The sequence below is a fragment of the Scyliorhinus canicula genome, chromosome 13 (assembly GCF_902713615.1).
Source record: "Scyliorhinus canicula chromosome 13, sScyCan1.1, whole genome shotgun sequence".
Classification (NCBI taxonomy): Eukaryota; Metazoa; Chordata; class Chondrichthyes; order Carcharhiniformes; family Scyliorhinidae; genus Scyliorhinus; species Scyliorhinus canicula.
In genome coordinates this window covers 138,642,436-138,663,978 of record NC_052158.1, presented here as the reverse complement: position 1 = coordinate 138,663,978, position 21,543 = coordinate 138,642,436, and the positions used below count along the sequence as shown (strand labels likewise).

General features: G+C 41.8%; 1 protein-coding gene across 2 annotated transcripts in view; it reads left to right on the top strand.

Moving 5' to 3' along the window:
- The window catches only part of atr (ATR serine/threonine kinase), a 109,213-nt gene that overhangs the window by 22,260 nt on the left and 65,410 nt on the right, over window positions 1–21,543 (top strand). For both annotated transcript variants that reach the window (XM_038815052.1, XM_038815053.1), the window contains 9 exons: window positions 1,387–1,542; window positions 4,015–4,213; window positions 8,074–8,336; window positions 9,855–10,048; window positions 10,365–10,465; window positions 11,437–11,608; window positions 13,765–13,935; window positions 16,341–16,535; window positions 17,784–17,969. In XM_038815052.1, coding sequence (XP_038670980.1) covers window positions 1,387–1,542; window positions 4,015–4,213; window positions 8,074–8,336; window positions 9,855–10,048; window positions 10,365–10,465; window positions 11,437–11,608; window positions 13,765–13,935; window positions 16,341–16,535; window positions 17,784–17,969 — 1,637 coding nt within the window. The remainder of the gene's footprint in view (window positions 1–1,386; window positions 1,543–4,014; window positions 4,214–8,073; window positions 8,337–9,854; window positions 10,049–10,364; window positions 10,466–11,436; window positions 11,609–13,764; window positions 13,936–16,340; window positions 16,536–17,783; window positions 17,970–21,543) is intronic.

The following is a 21,543-nucleotide window of genomic DNA, read 5'->3' as shown; positions in this document are numbered from 1 at the left end:
GAAGCACTGCATAGGGTCAACTCCACCTCCACGTGCGCAAGGCTCAGCCTGACGCAACTAAAAGTGGTACATAGAGCCCACTTAACAAGAAACCGTATGAGTAGGTTCTTCCCGGAGGTGGAGGACAAATGTGAGCGGTGCCAGAGAGGCCCGGCCAACCACGCCCACATGTTCTGGTCTTGCCCCAGACTTGTGGAGTACTGGACAGCCTTCTTCGAGGCTATGTCCAAAGTGGTGGGGGTGAGGGTGGAGCCATGCCCGATAGTGGCGGTCTTCGGGGTTTCAGACCAGCCAGATCTATTCCTGGGGAGGAGGGCGGACGCCCTTGCCTTTGCCTCCCTGATTGCCCGCCGTAGAATCCTGTTTGGCTGGCGGTCAGCAGCACCACCCAGAGCTGCAGACTGGCTGTCCGACCTCTCGGAATCTCTCCAAATGGAGAAAATCAAATTCGCCATCCGAGGGTCGGACGACGGCTTCCACAGAACGTGGGAGCCATTCATGCAATTGTTCCGGGACCTGTTTGTGGCCAACGTACATGAGGAAGAATAGTCGGGTGGCCAAGAACCAGGGGAAAATGGGCGGGAATCGGGGGAAGGTAGCCGGGGGGAGGGGGGGGGGGGGGGGGGGGCTACGGGCTCGGTATGGGGGTTTGATGGCAAGCCAAGGCCCAAAACCAAACTATAAATAAATGCCTATAAACATGTGCCTCGGCCATATTGGGGAATGTAAAATATGTATGCTGGCTAAAGGGGGCGGCCACAATTATTGTTATGAAGATGCTTATCTGTAAATATTCATGTAAAAAATTTTTGTGTTTTCCTTTTTTTTTCTCTCTCTCTAATAACTTGTAATTTGTCATATATAAAATATGAAAACTCAATTAAAAACATTTATAAAAAAAAAAAAGATGTAAATAGCAGTGCAGAACAGGCTGTAATGGCTTAGAAACCCGGTTGAAATGGGTTCTGTGAAAATGTGCTCCAGTTTGAGTGATGATGGGTCCAAAGTAAAATATTAAAACTGCAATGATTTTGAACATCTGAAACCAGTTTTGATTTAATAAATGATTTGAACTTACATTTAGTTGAGATATATAAGGACATGATATGATTCCGATTTCTATAACATTTCTAGACTCAGATCATATTTTTGAGTTCGAAATTGCTCAAAGCTCCAGTTTTTCAGTGTTGAGCACTACACCAATTGTAAGAAACTATTGAGAAAAGTAACATATTTAGTGCAATATTTGCAAGAGACTAATAACAGTAGTTTCAGTAAGTATCCCACACAAATTTATAAATTGAATGTATTTTGTGAAATGAATCTTGTTAGGTTTTCATGTCTATATTTTTAGGAAGTTAATTTCAAGATTTTATATTTTGTCAGTTGTCCAAGGTCATGGGAACAAAGACACACTTCAGACGCTTTGTGATTTTCTGTCATTACCATGGATTCACAAACACAGTACCGATGCACCTTTCACATCTGTTGGGTTCAGTTCTGACCTGGTATCCCTCAGTCAGCATTTGTCAAGCAGTTTCTGTAAGTACAGTAATTACAGCTAAGTTTCATTCAAATATACAATATGTCGGATCTGAGTTTTTATGATGGTAAGGACACGGACCCATCATCCGAAGAGTAGGTAGCGAACACATCCCCGTTGATTTTGGAGAGCTCTGCTTCCAATTTGCGCTCTAACGAGCATTAATTGGCATAAGGCAGAACTTCCGTCCCTCAGTCGGGATGAAGTCCCACCTTGGAGAGCTGCCAGCCAGTCTGACTGGCCAGCAGCTCTCCGGTTCTTCCAGCAACAGCATTGCAGTGGCCAAAAGAGGCACTGCACAGAGTTGCCAGAGGTCAAGACCAACACGGCTAAGTGTCATAGGGTGGGGATGGAAAGGAAGGCCAGTGGGGGCGATCACAATCTGACGGGGGGAAGAGAGATCCGGAGGTCATTAATTGGCCACTGAAGATCTCAGCTGGGCAAGGTGAGGCTTCCTGTCCAAGGCCCTGCCTGCCCCAGCCTAAAAATCCCTCGAATTGCTTCAGAATCCGGAGATAATCCTGTCCATGCCTGCAGTTCCTGAGGTACTGATATAAAATATATTGACTTGCATTGAAAAAAGAGGAGAACAAAGGGAAGAGGAAACAAGGAGGGAAAGTTGCACAAACAAACACAGGTGCATTGCATATGAGAGGATGTAGAATAACCTGCCGAGTGTTTAAAAGGAAAATAGAAGATGGTTGATTGTCTCACATTAATATCACTTCAGCCACTGGGAAGTATAATGAGAGAATTTTTTAAAATAAGAGACAAAAGAGAATGTGTGAATAACTGAAGCAACTGTGCGCTGGGTAAGGCACAGGGAGATGAAAATGGCAAAGATCTGGCTCCAGTGGCTTCAGAACCCAAATTAAGAAGAAATAAGTTTCACACTAAATATGTTCCCATGTTGACACCCTGATTCATTTCAGATTGTGTCCTTTCCTTGGTACCTGCCCATAAAAATATATGAGATGTCAAACCACAGCAGCAAAAATCAGGTGTTATCCCAGTTGATATTCTAACTGGATAGGAATATCCCAGAATGGCTTAAAAAATCGCAACTTATACTTTTAGGAAATGTGGAAGAGCAGTGTTACAGGACCACTAAATAGTTTTAGCAAGAAGAAAAAAAACAATGATACAATCGTCCTTTACTCCCCTCTTAGCTTCCCAAATGTACACAGTTTTCAAAGTTAACCCCCTCTCTGAAACCAAATGGCTGATGCCACTCATCCAATCTTCTGTAGATTTCTCTCACAATCCCCACCAGGTGATTGCCACAAGTGTTTTCAAACTCCACTCCCAAAAAGACATGTTTTAAACCTTTTTTCAACAATGCTTTCCATCAGCTGTTTGCATTAAGAATCCATTCCAGGTTTTCCAGCTAGTCTTTCAAACAAAACCTCTGTTCCACTTTTAACAAGGGACCCGACTCCAGGTTTTCCAACTGTCCTTTCAGGTTTCTTTTGTCTTAATTCCGCTTACACAAATTCAGATGCTCAGTCCCAAACAGAATATTATTGCTTCAAACACTGGAATAAGGACATCAATTCTTTCTGATATGTGACTTGTCTGTAACCAATCTCATCAACTCTTCTCTTGCTCGGTCTGACTTTGACTTTCAGAAGCAATATCCTGCTCTCCAAGACAGTTCTTTGTTCCTTCAACTTCAGACTTCCTGGGAACATCTCTTCATTTCTGTAGCTTCCTTAACTAGCTTTTCTTTAAGTTTCCAACATCTGTTCTCTCAACCATTACTCCATGGCTTTTCTTTTGGCAAAGCTGAGAGAGACCTTCCCTATCCAGCTTTCTATAACCAACTACTTTTAGCAGAACTGCCTTCCTCTTTCACAATCTAACTCCAACTGCTATATATCCAGCTATAACTAAACTCAAAAGCCGTCCAAATATAAAGTACCCCTGGTTGCTTAGCAACAACTTCTGCTTCTCCCCAACTTGTTTACTTTTCACATCATAGCCCCCTCTAATGAAGCACAGTTTTATCTGAAACCCAAGTGCCCAGATTCAAACACCTTTATCTGGCATGAATCTAACTTTAGGTTGACCCTTCCTTATTTTTTTTTCTAAAATTTCAATTAAGGGGCAATTTAGCGTGGCCAATCCACCTGCACATCTTTGGGTTGTGGTGGTGAGACCCATGCAGACATTGGGAGAATGTGCAAACTCTACACAAAGAGTGACCCGGGGCCGGGATCGAACCCGGGTCCTCAGTGCCGTGAGACAGCAGTGCTAACCACTGCACCACCATGCTGCTCGTTGCACCTTATTTCTAACATTAAACAATTCAAATATAGATCACTTAAAACTACCTCTGTTAATTAAACAAATATTGGATCTAAACCAGTCTGAAAACTTATTGCTGGTTATTGCCTTGAGACTGTTGTGCAGTTCACTACTTTTCAATATATTTTTCTCACTCTGATTTCGGATCCTGTTATGTCCCACAGCGTACCAGAACCAGGCAAAATGTGTCTACTTGCTTTCTTTGCTGCACAGCGACGTATGTCCTGATTGGAGAACAGCGATACACAGATGGTCTCTGCAGAGCTCCAGTGAAGTCACCCGTGCAGGCTCCGTGCAGGGATTTCCAATATTACTGCATCACCTCGGTGCTAAATCGCATTCCCTCATTGAGGAGGTTCTTATGTATGTGCTTTTATAAATTTGAAGGAAACACAAAACAGATTTTAGTTTTTCCCTGAGTGTTTGATAGCAAACTATGAATTAATAGTACAAACAATTGCTTCATTTTAATGTAATCTTTGCCAAACTGTTTTCGATATAACATTTAATGTTGTAAAACACATTTGAGCAATGTTATGGGAGTGTGATGTAGTCAGTAATTTACTTTGAATGATATTTGGCCAATAATATATGGATTGAATGGCCTCTTCCCGTGCCATGACTTTTCTATGGTTCTACAGGGTTATGCTAACTATTTCTGAGCCCATCAACTATGAAAGTGAACAGTATCCGAGTTAGTAAACAGTTTTTGGGCACAGTGGTTAGCACTGCTGCTTCACAGAGCCAGGGACCCGGGTGATTTACAGCCTTGGGTGACTGTATGTCTGTGGAGTTTCCTCGTGTCAACGTGGGTTTCCTCCGGGTGATCCACTTGCCTCCCACAGTCCAAAGATTTTGCAGGTTAAGCGGATTGGCCATGCTAAATTGCACGTTAGTATCCAAAAGGTTCGGTGGGATTACTGGGTTATAGGGATAGGTTGGGGGTGTGGGCTTGGGTAGGGTGCTCTTTCAGAGGGTTGGTCATTTTCAGAGCCTCCTTCTGCACTACAGGGATTCTATGATTCTATGACTTGGCGTTGGAGTACCAGCCTGCTAATGATGATATTTAGTGGCGTGGTGAAAGGCAGGCAGTCGGGGCAGACCAAGACAGTTGTGGAGCAGGAATCACCAATTACTAGAGTGGGGCTCAGAAAACTGAGCTGTAGGCGTGTTTACAGTTGACTAAGAGAATTGATTTCTGCGAGACTTCCGGTTGCACAATGTTGGGGAAGCGTACAAGGTGTTTCTCCCAACGATTCTTTTTACAAGTTCTTTTTTAATGCACCTGTATGCTGTTATTTGCCGCCACGCCATGCCTCCAAGAACAAAATTTTTAAAATATGCCCAAGAACATAAAGCATACAATTTTCCCTCCATGTACCCGAGCAGGCACCGGAATGTGGCCTCGGGGCTTTTCACAGTAACTTCATTGCAGTGTTAATGTCAGCCTACTTGTGACAATAAAGATTATTATTATTATTCATATCTCCCCTAGTGTGAGTGTGCACACTAACTCTAAACACTCAGAGTACTTACCCTTATCCAGGGGAACCCGTCAAGACCATAAGACAGAGGAACAGAATTGGGCCACTCAACCCATTAACCCACTCCGCCATTCAATCATGGCTGATATTTTCTCATCCCCATTCTCCTGCCTTCTCCCATAACCCCTGATCTCTTTAGGGTGCCCTGTGTCCCTACTGTTCTTTGTCCTGATGATAGAATCCCTGTCAATAGCCTTAAAGTTGTCCACACTGCTAATAGATATCTTTCGAGCACCATGTGTCCTTATATGCTGATGACCTCTTATTCTATATCACTATCCCTGTCGCCTGTGATGATGGCATAATGAGTATTTTCTGTGCCTTTGACTTGTTCTCTGGCTATAAATTGAATATCAACAAAAGTGAGTGTTTTCCAATCAATTCTAGTGCCAAACAAATCCCCCAAGAGCTTTGCCGTTTCATATATCTGGTGGTGGTTTTTGTGATTTAGGTGTGACCATAACAACTTGTGACTCTTCATAGAACAAATCATTCAAGCCTGGTCTCCAAAATTAAAGCGGATTTGCAGTGCTGGGATAGTTTGCCTCTTTTCTTAGCTGGCAGACTTCAATCCATAAAAATGAACATTCTGCCAAGGTTCTTGATCTTTTCCAATGTCTCCTTATTTTTCTCCCAAAATTATTTATATTAACAAGCTGATGTCAACATTTATCTGGACTTGCAGAACTCCTAGAGTTGCTAGAGCGATGCTTCAAAGACGAAGACTGGTTGGTGGGCTAGCTAACTTACTGTACTATTATTGGGCCAGTATTCAAAAGATTTTAACATGGTGTCATGATTCAAGTTTAAACTGGTGTCTTATGGAAGTGTACTCCTGCTGCTCATCCTCTCTTCCTGCCTTAATTTGTGCCCTGCTACCCCCCCCCTCTAAATACACATCAGACCCCATTGTGATTTCTACTTTAAAAAATATGGAAACAATTCCAGTAGCGTTTTAAACTCTCCATTCCTTCACTATTGGGCCCATTTTGTAATTATTCACTTATTCTTGCCCTCCATGCTTGACTTGACATTTGCCTTGTGGAGGAAGTAGGGACTCAAACGTTTTACTGACTTGTTTGTGGATGGGAACTTTGCCAGCTTTAGTGAGCTTGCAGCTAAATTTAATTTACCTAAATCTAGTTTTTAACCGCTATTTTCAAACCTGTACTTTTGTTCACTCGCATGGTCCATCCTTTCCTCCAGCACCTCGCAAGTACATTGTTAGAAGGGATTTTGTCATTGCCTCAAATCAGCTGTGGTTATATTTTGAGGTTGTGCAATCACCTGATATCCTTTGGATCATCCCCTCTCCACAATGTAAGAAACGATTGAGAAGCGGAGCTTGGGCTCGACCTTACAGGTGACAGGTGGGAGGAGGCCCTTTTTAGGGTCAACTCCATATCCTTCTGTGTTCGGTTAAGCTTAATTCATAGAATCATAGAGCTTACAGTGCAGAAGGAGGCTATTCGGTCCATTGAGTCTGCACCGGCTCTTGGAAAGAGCACCCTACTTAAGCCCACATCTCCATCGTATCCCTGTAACCCAGCAACCCCATCTAACTTAAGGGCAATTTAGCATGGCCAATCCACCTAACCTGCACATCTTTGGACTGTGGGAAGAAACCGGAGCACCCGGGGGAAACCCAAGCAGACACAGGGAGAACGTGCAGACTCCGCACAGACAGTGACCCAAACGGGAATCGAGCCTGGGACCCTGGCGCTGTGAAGCCATATTGCTAACCTCTATGCTACCGTGCTGCCCTAGATATTGACCTACAGCCTTGTCCTTTGATAGCCATATTTGGAGTCTCATCTGTTCTAGTCAGTTTCAATAAGTTTCAGACCTCATTGCATTTGCTTCATTAATAGCCCGCAGGCAAATTTTATTAACCTGGAAGACCCCAAGCCACCCAATGCTTCATCTTGGTTGGAAGACACAATGTATTTTCTATATTTGGAGAGGATGAAGTATGCCACAAGAGGATCCATTGAGGAATATTTTTGTCGATGATAACCATTCAACTTTTTGTACCCGCTCCTTTCCTCTTTTGGAAATCTAAAAATATATATATTTTTAAAAAATATATGAAGGGTGAAGGTCTATACTGAAGATTTAGGATTTGCTATTAATTTATCAGCCTATTTGCTACCCTAGACCACAGATCAGTCTAAACATTAGAGAAACATTATGGCTTGATGGACTGTGTAAAAGTAATTACTTTGTTTTGCTATATTAATACAGATGCATCTTGAAAATGACTATTTTCATTTGGACCTATTGGATACCGAGAAATCACTGCAGCACTCTTTTGGTGTGTGTGCAGAATTGCATGCTGACTCCTACAGCTGGCACTGTTTGGGACTTAATTTTGTATCCTTCACTCCTCTGATCTATTTCTTGTTTTTATCCTCTATACTGTTGAGCACACATTCAGCCACCTTGACCGCTGGTGTCTGGAACTCACTTTCAAAATCTTAAACTCCTTTACTAATTATTCTATTTTTAAAAATAATTTTATCCACCTGCTCTGCTGGATTATCTATTTCCGTATTCTTCATTTCTTCTTGACGACCATTTTTTATTCTCCAAGTAGTAAATGCTCTGACACGTCCCTCTTGACATAAAAATTGCAGAATCTTTACTTTGATCCCATAACTTATTTTTGATTCCTTTCAGAAACAAGCTCCAAGATGATTCCAACTTGGTACATGAAGAATTAGCCAATAACGTTGGAAAGCTAGCCTGTGTGCTTTCAGGCAAATCTGAATTGTTGCTTCCCACCAACGACTTGCTACTTACAAATGAAGGCTGTGAACTCCTGTGTCGCCATATCACTGTGAGAAGTGCGTCTGCACTGGCTGGACCAGCAGTTGGACCCTCGACGTTTATTCCATTCCTTGTGCTAATTGGAAAGGCGATGCCTGCTTCAGTAAAACTTGGTGAGTGTTACATCAGTTTAGGGAGAGCTGCTGGCTGAAAGAGAATAAGAGTCTGCACACTGAGCACACTTTTATACTCTGGCAAACGTTACTTAAGTTCCATTTGCCATTTTTAATTTTATATCGACTTTTATCAATGCTACTGTGGACATTGGTCCTTAAACTTTATAGCCTCCGCTACTGAAGGTGGAAGAGAGAAAGCTGCCTCAGAGATTTTTACGCTCTGAAAAGCTGGAAGAAAAGTTAAAAAACATCACATTTAACTCGAGTGAAGTAACCCAGAGATTTTTTAAAATTTGCTCTTCTGATGTGGGCGTTGCTGGCTGTGCCAGCATTTGTTGCCCATCCTTAATTGCCCTTCAACTGAGTGGCTTGCTAGGCACTTTCAGTGGGGGCAGTTAAGAGTCAACCATATCGCTGTGTGGGTCTGGAGTCACATGTAGGCCAGACCAGGTAAGGACAGCAGATTTCCTTCCCTGAAGGACATTAGTAAACCAGCTCGATTTTTACAATCGGAAATGGTTTCATAGTCATCATTACATTTTCAATTCCAGTTTTTTATTGAATTCAAATTTCACTCGCCGCCATGGTGGGATTCGATCCTGGGAACCAGAGCATTACGTTGCATCTCTGGATTACTAGTCCAGTGACAGTGCCACTACGCCACCGCCTCCTTGTGTCCTCCTTGTTTTTTGAATTAATTCACAAGCCAAGTTGTACCTGGAAAAATGTTCGGTATGTTCATTCAGTGCGACCATAAGCAGCTTAACAATTTACTTAACAAGCCTAGTTTCACTAAGTATTTGCTTGGTTCCCATTTGGAGGGATTGAAGCAGCACATGCGTGAAAGGGATGAATATCCAGTTCAAGTTACAAGGGTAATTACCGTTACACCCTGGCTTATGCTGCTGTGCAAGTAGATGTAGTGAAGAGTGGGTCAGCTTCTATAAAAGTAAGAGGCCAGTTCCCTTATGGGAGCAACTAATGCCACTGAATCCAATAAGGTATCTAGAGCAGTTCTGAATTTGTGGCCCTGACACTATTTCCAGTTCTCTCCAGCTTTGACAGAGAGGCATCCAGACTCGAAATGTCAGCTTCCTTCTCTCTCCACAGACGCTGTCAGACCTGCTGAGATTGTCCAGTATTTTCTCTTTTTGTTTCAGATTCCAGAATCCACAGTAATTTGCTTTAATCTAAATTTGTAAAGTAGGGACAAGCTAGTTTGACATATTCCTTTATTCTCTAGGAGTGCTAACTCCTCTTTGATACTACTTATTTGACTTTGTTGTAAAACAAAATGAATACTTAAGGCACGAATAACAAAGTTTCTGGAACAGTTTTTAATCTGCATTTTTCATAGGACACTCAGAGAAAAGTCAATATTCGAAACTTGTGCTACAACTTAAGTAGTTATGAGGCTATGCCTTGCCTTGGGTTAAAAGGGTTAAAATAAGAATGTGATATTTAAACAGTGTTTTAGTAGTAATATATTAACTTTGGTCATTTTTTCCCCCACAGCTTTCATAAGCAACATTCCCTATCTGTGTAAACATGTGAATCTGGGGGAAACGAATTCAGATACTAAAGCCATTTACAGTGCAATACTAAACCTCATGGAAGATTCAGATAAAGCTGTCAGAATTGCATTTGGTGAAAAGATACATCATTTGTTAGAGTCTCAAGATGTTGAAAATCAGAGTTTACTGAAAGAGGTGAATAAAGTCAAATTTCTAAAGAAAAAATTGTGTAGTGACTTTGCAGCTTTGTTCTTCTGTTTTTGATATTTCAAAACAATAATTTGAATGCTGATTATGGTTCAGAGCTATTTAAGTATTTATCAGAAGTATTGTAGTTTATGGATACACATCTCCATTCTAATAGAACAATGAACTGCTTTGCTGTGTTTATCTGGAACATAAATGGAATGTACTTGACTGGAGTCACTGGCTGTTTATGTGCCTATGATGCCATTTAATATGGAATTATAAATTAATATTATCACTTGTATTTTTTAAAATTTAATTTTAGCTGCTTGTATCTAAACTGAAGGAGGCATATGCAATTGCTAAGGTTTCGAGAAATAATGAGTTAAAAGATACACTAATTATTACAACCAGAGAAATTGGACGGTAAGCAATAAATCTCAGAACTTTCATGTAAAGTTTTTCTTACCTCCAGACGTGTGCTGCTGTAAATCTGGCAGAACAATTAAAACTATAGATTGAAGCCAGAATTGTATGTTAGACATGTATATTAATCTGTATATATATATATATGTAAGCATGTATCATATGTTCCTCCCACCTCTGTTTTAAGATGTATTCCTCTCATTATGTCTCCATTGACATAAGGGAAGCAGATTGCTCCCAAGTTTGGCTCGGATTGGTTTTCCTCGTCCTGAAGAGTTACTTAACAATAATCTTCATTAGTGTCACAAGTAGGCTTACATTAACACTGCAATGAAGTTACTGCGAAAATCCCCCCGTCGCCACACTCTGGCGCCTGTTTGGGTACACAGAGGGAGAATTCAGATTATCCAATTCACCTAACAGCACATCTTTCGGGACATGTGGGAGGAAACCAGAGCATCCGGAGGAAACCAACGCAGACACGGGAGAACGTGCAGACTTTGCACAGACAGTGACCCCAAGCCAGGAATCGAACCCGGGTCCCCGATGCTGTGAAGAAGCAGTGCTAACCACTGTGCTACCATGCCACCTTGTGATGGACATGTCTTGCTTCCAATCTGATCATACTCTGCAATCTCCTGTGTGGTGATTGTGTGCTCAAGCATGGTTCTACAATGAACAGTGTTACAATACCACAAACCTGTTGTATTAGTGATCTGCGTTTGAGCAGATGATAGAATGCCCAGCAAGCCATAATGTTGCCAAAGCATCTTGGATCTTCCAAGCTGCTTGGAGATGAAAATGCAGATACCAATCACTGAATAACAGAGAAGAGTGTAAATTCATCATTATTTGTTAAGGTGGTCTTTACTCCAGTTATATGCTTAAACTTCAGCAATAAGTTAAAAATATCCATACATAAGAATATATATATGTGGACTGTTCTTTTCCTTTTTAATGTTGTAAAATAGAGCTGCCAGAGGAGACCTGGTTCCATTGGCCCTTTTGCACCTGTGTCACTGCTTATTGTCAAAGTTCACGTTTGTTGCTGGTGCAGCTTATACAGAGATCAGAGCACTAGCAGCAGCCAAAGGTATGAAGCTGCAGGCCTTCTTTAGCCAATACAAGAAACCCATATGCCAGGTGAGATTGCGTGGATACAACTGATATGCCTACACCATGTTAACTGTATAGTATTTCTTTTCTTTTCTGTAATACGTTTGTCCATTAGTCATTCTTGATGGGAACCCCGCTGTAAACTGGTTGTTTTCAAACTTTAAAGTATGTGGACCACTGCATCATTAAACTACTCTTTAGGACACATCCCTGTGCTTAATTGTATAAATATAAATCCCGGGGGTCCGGGCTCTCCTCCCCACAGTCGCTATTGCTGCCTCAGAGAGAGTGGGATCTTACGACCCCAAAACCTATTTCTGGGTCGCAACCCACAGTTTGGGAATCCCTGGGCTGGGAATGAAGTTTGGAGTAGGTACCAAAAATGTTGGCTTCAGTCTTCCCAGTATTCAGTTGGTGGAAGTTTAGCTTGTCCATTTTTGGACATCGGATAAGTAGTCTGATAGTTTGACAACAGTGGAGGTGTTGAGAGAGGTGATGGTGAGGTGGGGCTCGGTGGCGTCAGCAGCTACATCAAATTGTAATTGAGGTTATACAGCCAAATGCATTTACTATGAGTACAATCTTTATCTTTAAAATATAATAAACTTTTTAATTGAAGTACCAAAATGAAAAAGTCCCTTTCTTACAGCAACCTGCAAAATAAAATGAATTATTGGAACATGGCAACTCGCAGTTTACATTTTGAAATGCTGACATGAAGCCTCTGATTAGTTTCATACTTCTAACTGACCAACTCTGGTTGCAATTCAGCTAAGATATACCCCGAATTCTTCTGAAAAAAATCTAATCTGAAATAAAGGACATGAATGAGTTTCTGAACGTCAGAACAGCCAATCAGAACAGAAACTTTCCAAAGAATCTCATTATAAATGCTGATAGTGTAGATCACTTAGATTGTATGTCCCAGCTACTTTGAATAGTGTACAATTGCACAGAACTAACATTTTGCCCAACAGAATTTTCAGTTATTTCTGGTCAGAATGATACTAATGAATCTGCACTCTACAGCTATTAGCATATTAGTCTCGCCCTATTATTCAGCAACAAAAAGGTACATGCACTAACGTCTGCATTTGATGTGCTGGATTATAAATGTGAATCTCTTGCTTCTTGTAGGTATTGAGTTTAACTCTTGAGTGCTGTGACCAACAAAAAGAATTTGTTCAAAAATAGCCGTGGACAGAACATTCCTATGTTCCTGTGTCTAACCGTGTCATTATAGAATTGCAAATACTTAAATATTGAAAGTTTTAATATGTGAATACATTTGGAATACAAATATATGAATAATTACAATTTCGTATACAATTAGTCAAGGTTACAAAAGGCCATATTGGCATCAAATTGGCATCTGCACTGTAAATTCTATGTAAAAAACAAAATTAGGTGGGGGTGTGAAGGCAAAATAAATGGTATTGTAAGGTGAGCTACAAAAGCTATTTTATTAATGATTGATTGTTTAGACATAGCTGTTAATGATGTTTATACGTCAATAGTATTTCTTTGGCTATTGGGACATCCTGGAGATGTGAAAGGTACGATAAAAGGGCACTTTTTTTTCTGTTCAGCCATTCCTTTGTACAATTCTGCTCTGTGCAGTTAAAAAACTGTTATAATAATTATAAATATAATCTGGATATTGAATCTTGTGCCATTGCATTACTAGTAAGCAAACTAGGAAAAAGGCAGGATAATTTTAAATTATAGAAATACTGAAAAACTTAGCCACACAATGTAAAGACATCTCTGCCTCAGAAGGTGGTAGAGATGGGAGTCACTAAGTATTTCTTAAACAAGAAGTAGAAATATTCTTGTTAGGCAAGGGAATCAAAGATTATTGAAGTTAGATGGGAATGTGGAACTCGAAACACAAACCTGTCAGCCATGATCTTGTTAAATGGTGGAGCAGGCTCGAGGGGCTGAATGGCCAACTTCTGCTCCTATTTCGAATGTTCGTAAACTTTTTCACATGCAAGTCTTAAGGGCATAAGTTAAGGGTATAAGTTATGTACTGATATAGCCAAGCCTCTGCTGGGTATGATTTGTACACTGGCATGGTCAGTGTTTCAGATTTGTATGGTTTTGAGAGTCCTACCCTGCTCTCAATTTCAATCTTAGTTGTGGATGAATCTGCTATTGCTAATATGTTGTTTATTTTGCAGTTTCTGGTGGAGTCATTGCACACAAGACAACTGGCAGCCAGTACTAGTATTGAGGGTCAGAGTAAAGAACTATGTCAGCGAGAGGCAGATCATCAGCGGCAGATTACACTTGGCATTTTATCTGAAGTGGCTCAAGTGTTTGATTTTCCAGATTTGAATCGTTTTCTCACTGTACGTAAATATTGTTGTGTTTCTCTAAATGGTAGTTCTGTCATCAGGCATACTGAAAGAACGTTTCACCTATAAGATTTCATTTTATGGTATTTAAGCAAACTATTAAGGAATCATCAACAAATATATATATCATAAATGTCCCAAGGTGCTTTACAGGAACATTTATAAAGAAAAAAGCATGACACAGCCATGTAAGGACATGTTAGGTCAGATGACCGATAGGTTTGGTGAAAAGGTAACTTTTATGCAATGTTTTCAAAGAGGAGAGGGAGCAGTGTCGGGAGAATATATTAAAACTTTAGGGCTTTGGCACCTGATGGCACAACCACCATAGGTAGAGCTATTGAAATTGGGAATGCTCAAGGGGCTAGAATTAGTAATAATGTTATTGTCACAAGTAAGTTTACATTAACACTGCAATGAAGTTACTGTGAAAGCCCCCGAGTCGCCACACTCCGGTGCCTGTACGGGTACACAGAGGGAGAATTCAGAATGTCCAATTCACCTAACAGGCACGTCTTTCGGGACTTGTGGGAGGAAACCAGCGCACTCGGAGTAAACCCACACAGACACGGGGAGAACATGCAGACTCTGCTTAATCAGTGACCAAAGCAGAAATCAAACCTGGGACCCAGGTGCTGTGAAGCAACAGGACGTAGATATCTCAGTGGGATTTAGGACTGGAGAAGAGTGCAGCGTTAGGGGAGGGTGAGACCATGGAAAGATTGGAAAAACAGGCTGGGAATTTTAAAATCAGGCCGGGAGTCAATGAAAACAAGGTGGCAGGTGAACAAGACTTGGTGTGAGATAACATGTGGGCAGCAGAACTTTGGATGACCGTAAGCCTACAGAGGGTAGAATGTGCCCAGAGTGCATTTGAATAATCAAGACTTGAGGTAGCAAAGGCATGAATAAGGGCTTCATCAGCAGATGAATAGAAAGGTGAAGTTGGATGATGTTATGGAGATGGAAATAGGCAATTTTAATAATACTGTGAATATAAGAAAAGCTGATCTGAGGCTCAATAATTTTATTTATCTGAGAGCTTGAAGGTTGGAAGAGGAAGTTGCACATGTCTCAGAGTTGAGCTTGTGTTAACATTTGTCAAAATGAATGCAGGAAAATCAGATTTGGACAAATAGGTGATTTTCTTTTTGTTGATGTAGAAACTGCAGTTTTCTTTCGTCCTTCTTGAAGATGGTGCCACATTCCTCTTTGTGTGTGAGACCATATATTGCCATTAGGGAGACTATCCTGGTCATGGAGCGTGTCACTTAACATCCATCATTGGATAGTGATCACAAATAGGAATCCTGGCTTATATTGAGGCTAATGGTCAAACTAGGTTGAGATTAGCCAGCTCAGAAAAGACTCCCATCTGCACTTAGCAGATACGAAGATTGTCCTTTATGAGTAGTGGGTTCTGTATTGATGGGAAAACCCCAATCTGTGGTGTCTAGTGTCAAAGCATTTTAGAAAGGATAAAGTAAATTGAACCAAATTTAAAAATCTGGAATTAAAAGTCTAATGATGACTGAAATCATTGTTGAATGTCATAAAAACCCATCTAGTTCACTAATGTCCTTTAGGGAAGGAAATCTGGCAACCTTACCTGGTCTGGCCTACATGTGACTCCAGATCGACAGCAATGTTACCATGAAAGTTACTCTTGAATGCCCTCTGAGATGGGCAATAAATGCTAGCCCAGCCAGGGGCACTCCTATCCCATGAACAAAAACAAAAAATTTAGGAGTCAGTTTGTAAATGAAATTTTGATCTAAATTCAAACTTCTACAAGTGTGGGTGGTAGCTTGCCGTTTCCCCTTTTCAGTTCATCCGTCGACATGGTCGAATGCAGGTGGTGTATGGGCATTCCAGGAAAATCATGGTTATTTTAATAATGAGTTGAGAAAACATGGCCTATAACTTCTGAGTTCCAGGGCATTGTAACGGGTTTAACCCAAAGATGTGAGGTGCGTACCCTGACCCCGCACCCCAATCCTACCCGCTTAGCTCAGAAATCTACTGTCTCCCTGGCTTCTCAAAGTGGCAGGATGTTTAAACTTACCCGCTTCAGAGCAGCGAGCGTCATTAAAAATGGGATGCGGCTTCCTTGCCACCACCACAAGGCCTCCGGAGCCTGTTGCACTACACAGTTCTCACCCGGTCCGAGTGAGTAGGTCGGCCTGATAGGAGTGGCTTGATTTCAAGGTAAGAAACTGGTAGTGAGGGGACAATCTGACGCTGTTTGCCATTCCATGTAAGTTACAGGCCAGTATTACACTTGAATTCCTTATGCTTGCCTCCCCCGAACGCCATAGTTCTCCCTCATTAACATACTGACAAAAGAATATTCTTCAATCTATGTTGCTGTATGATGCAAACTGTATTTTATTTTGCAGCGTACCTTGCAATCTCTGTTGCCATATCTGGCTGCAAAGGCCAGTGCTACTTCCTCATTACTGATTCGGACCATAGCAAAACAGTTGAATGTTAATCGCCGAGAGATCTTGATCAACAACTTTAAATACATTTTTTCCCATCTGGTTTGCTCCTGCTCAAAGGATGAGCTTGAGCGTGGTCTCCATTATCTCCAGGTAAAAAGAGTATGTTTGTCTTCAGTAAAATGGGCTTTCAATATAGCACTGCTGACTAAAAGTCATTTGGTCGAATTAACTAATGAGAAGTGGTTAGAAAATTGGGGCAGAGGTTATGATCTAAAATTGTTGATCCTTGAAGGCTGTTAAGTGCCTTATTGAAAGGTGAGGTGCTGTTCATTGAGTTTATATTGAGTTTGGAATGTTCTGGTGGGGAGGGGGGGGGGTAATGGTTGGAAAACACCACCCATTCTCACTCTGAATCCTCTGCCCTTGCCCTCCTGCACTATGGGCCGAGTAGCCTAATTCTGCTCCTGTGTCTTGTGCACTATTTCACTTTCCTTCCTTTTGTTCTTTCCCCTCTCCCTTTCTCTGCCTTTTTACTTAAAACTTGCTTAATCTACAACTTTTTTCCAATTCTGATGAAAGATCATTGACCTGAAATATTAGCTGTTTCTCCCTTCACAAATTCTGCTTCTATTTTTATTTCAAATCTCCAGCTTCTGCAGAATTTTGCTTTTCATCAGCTTCAGACCCTGCATGTTTCATAAGACATAGGAGCAGAATTAACCACTCGGCCCATCGAGTCTGTTCCGCCATTCAATCATGGCTGATATTTTCTCATCCCCATTCTCCTGCCTTCTCCCCATAACCTCTGATCCCCATATTAATCAAAACAACTCATCTATCAAGGTGGATCTCTGAGAACCTGTGATGACCACTCCTGAAAAGGCAGGGAAACCTCCAGGTTTCAATACTCCATTGAGATGGGAGTCAGGAAGTCATGCAGATCATCCAGTATCTTCTCTGGAGACTTTTAAAATAGTGTGAGCCATCTATTGCTCACCAGTGGCTGGAGAAATAGCTCCTTCCAGCTTTCAGAAACATACTTCAGATTATTTTTTTCTGTTCCTTTTCCTTCCACATTTTTGTTTCTTAAATTTGTTTTTGACATAATGTACCCCTCTCCATCCAGGGGCTGGTTTAGCACAGTGGGCTAATCAGCTGGCTTGTAATGCAGAACAATTCCCCAGCGCGGGTTCAATTCCCGTACCGGCCTCTCTGAACAGGTGCCGGAATGTAGCGACTAGGGGGCTTTTCACAGTAGCTTCACTGAAGCCTACTTGTGACAATAAGCGATTATTATTATATTATTATTTCATTCCAGCGACAGGACAGAAGGATTTCCCATTATGTACTGTTTTACGTGATGCGATTTTTGCTCCTCTTACTGTTTATTTTTTAAAGAATGAAACTGAGCTTGAACTGGGCAGCCTTCTCAGACAAGATTTTCAGGGGTTACATAATGAACTATTGCTGCGTATAGGAGAGCACTATCAGCAGGTTTTCAATGGACTGGCCATCCTGGCTGCTTCAGCATCTAGAAATGATCAACACCAGGCACCCAGAGATATTACTTCCCCGGAGTTAATGGTGAGTAAATGTAGCACACATGCATCTATTTTAGACTGTTCTTGTTGATATGCTGGTTTTATAATATAAAATACAGTAGGTTACCTCGGCTCGTCAACATTGTTTCATTTTAAAGCCATTCATAAGATAGAGATTGAATATCCATTTAATGTTGCAACATTCACTGTAACATAATTTGTCACAGACCTCCTGTTCTATGGCCTGCGTGTCCCAAATTCACACACGGCATTTTCCCTCACTGCTGTTGGGGTCAGGGCACCACGACTGGGGTTCTCTTCTGTTGCTTCTCTGCCCTCTGCTCTGTGTCTCCTTCCAGCTTCCAGAACGTTTCCTTTCACGTTCCTGTCCTCCGCCCTGAAGTCCCTCTTTCCCTTCCAGCTCCTATTCCCATGCTCCATTCTCACCTTTTGAAGTCCAGGTGCAAGCTGCCACCACTGGGGACTTCAGCTGGCTCCTGTTCCCCCTCGCTCCTGTTCCTGCTCCCAGCAAGCACTGATATCCTGGAGCTTCTGCTGCAGCTTTTTGCAATGACCAGCATCTGCCACTAGATGGAGTCTGATCAAACCTGAAACCAAGCAGCTGGTGAGCGTAATCTTTGTTAATTTATCTTCTATTTCTTTTATATTTTGCATTTGTTTTATTTTAAAGATTATTTCATTTAGGAATGTGTAGAATTTCAACGTACAACTTTATTTCAGATGAAAAAGATCCTCACGTACCTAACTACAGTATTTCCTTTATATTTAATGATTAACTTTATTTCACATTTATTTCAGCTTGGCATGCACAGTACTGCACATGTACAGTATTTCAACATGTACATTGGCTTTTTCCTGACAAGAAATGTCCGAAAGATCCTAACTCCAGTTTTAACATTTTGGAACTTATGAAGTTGTTTCACTTAAAATTGTGATTTTCGGGAAAGCAATCCCAACTTTGAGTGAGAGCTTACTGAGTAATTTCTTGCTTAAAGTTTTAGTGGCGTTTCTGAAAAGTGCAACTTTTTGTGAAACAATTTTAAGTATAAAACCATGTAAAACCATTGTAGCTGCCTTCTACCTTTCCCAGTAAGAAAACAAAATTAAAACGTTAGATGTTGGAAGCTAGGGAGGAGATTGCTGAGCCTTTGGCTTTGATCTTTAAGTCATCTTTGTCTACAGGAATAGTGCCAGAGGACTGGAGGATAGCAAATGTTGTCCCCTTGTACAAGAAGGGGAGTAGAGATAACCCCGGTAACTATAGGCCAGTGAGCCTTACTTCTGTTGTGGGAAAAGTCTTGGAAAGGTTTATAAGAGATAGGATGTATAATCATCTGCAAAGGAATAATTTGATTAGAGATAGTCAACATGGTTTTGTGAAGGGTAGGTCGTGCCTCACAAACCTCATTGAGTTCTTCGAGAAGGTGACCAAACAGGTGGATGAGGGTAAAGCAGTTGATGTGGTGTATATGGATTTCTGTAAAGCGTTTGATAAGGTTCCCCACGGTAGGCTATTGCAGAAAATACAGAGTAAGAAGTCTTACAACACCAGGTTAAAGTCCAACAGGTTTGTTTCAAACACGAGCTTTCGGAGCACGGCTCCTTCTTCAGGTGAATGGAAAGGCTTGTTCCAGAAATGTTTATATAGACACAGTCAGAGATGCCCCGGAATGCGAGCACCTGCAGGCAATCAAATCATCAAAGATGCAGAGAGAGAGGTAACTCCAGGTTAAAGAGGTGTGAATTGTCCCAAGCCAGTTCAGTCGGTAGGCCTCTGCAAGTCCAGGCTTGTTGGTGGGGGCCGAATGTAATGCGACATGAATCCCAGATCCCGGTTGAGTCCGCATTCATGCGTGCGGAACTTAGCTATAAGTTTTTGCTCAGCAATTTTGCGTTGTCGCGACAACGAATAAACGGGCATCGTGCGACTATAAACAGGCAGGACTGTTCCCTTCCAGTTGGGGAACACTTCAGCAGTCAAGGACATTCAGCCTCTGATCTCCGGGTCAGCATTCTACAAGGAGGCCTTCAGGAGACGCGACAACGCAAAATTGCTGAGCAAAAACTTATAGCTAAGTTCCGCACGCATGAATGCGGACTCAACCGGGATCTGGGATTCATGTCGCATTACATTCGGCCCCCACCAACAAGCCTGGACTTGCAGAGGCCTACCGACTGAACTGGCTTGGGACAATTCACACCTCTTTAACCTGGAGTTACCTCTCTCTCTGCATCTTTGATGATTTGATTGCCTGCAGGTGCTCGCATTCCGGGGCATCTCTGACTGTGTCTATATAAACATTTCTGGAACAAGCCTTTCCATTCACCTGAAGAAGGAGCCGTGCTCCGAAAGCTCGTGTTTGAAACAAACCTGTTGGACTTTAACCTGGTGTTGTAAGACTTCTTACTGTGCTCACCCCAGTCCAACGCCGGCATCTCCACATCAGAAAATACAGAGGCATGGGATTCAGGGTGATTTAGCAGTTTGGATCAGAAATTGGTTAGCAGATAGAAGACAAAGAGTGGTGGTTGATGGGAAATGCTCTGACTGGTGTCCAGTACTAGTGGTGTGCCACAAGGATCTGTTTTGGGGCCGTTGCTGTTTGTCATTTTGATAAATGACCTGGAGGAGGGCGTAGAAGGATGGGTGAGTAAATTTGCAGATGACACTAAAGTCGGTGGAGTTGTGGACAGTGCAGAAGGATGTTACAAGTTAGAGAGGGACATAGATAAGCTGCAGAGCTGGGCTGACAGGTGGCAAATGGAGTTTAATGCAGAAAAGTGTGAGGTGATTCATTTTGGAAGGAATAACAGAAAGGCAGAGTACTGGGCTAATGGTAAGATTCTTGGTAGTGTGGACGAGCAGAGAGATCTCGGTGTCCATGTCCATAGATCCCTGAAAGTTGCCACCCAGGTTGAGAGGGTTGTTAAGAAGGCGTATGGTGTGTTAGCTTTTATTGGTAGAGGAATTGAGTTTCGGAGCCATGAGGTCATGTTGCAGTTGTACAAAACTCTAGTACGGCCGCATTTGGAGTATTGTGTGCAGTTCTGGTCGCCACATTATAGGAAGGATGTGGAAGCATTGGAAAGGGTACAGAGGAGATTTACAGGAATGTTGCCTGGTATTGAGGGAAGATCATATGAGGAAAGGCTGAAGGACTTGAGGCTGTTTTCGTTAGAGAGAAGAAGGTTAAGAGGTGACTTAATTGAGGCATACAAGATGATCAGAGGATTAGATAGGGTGGACAGTGAGAGACTTTTTCCTCGGATGGTGATGTCCAGCACGAGGGGACATAGCTTTAAATTGAGGGGAGATAGATATAGGACAGATGTCAGAGGTAGGTTCTTAGAGAGTAGTAAGGGTGTGGAATGCCCTGCCTGCAACAGTAGTGGACTCGCCAACACTAAACGCATTCAAATGGTCATTGGCTAGGCATATGGACGATAAGGGAATAGTGTAGAGGGACTTTAGAGGGGTTTCACAGGACGGCGTAACATCGTGGGCCAAAGGGCCTGTACTGCGCTGTAATGTTCTATGTTATGCTCTGAATCACAGAATTGATATGATGCAGAAGAAGGCCATTTGGCCCATCTTG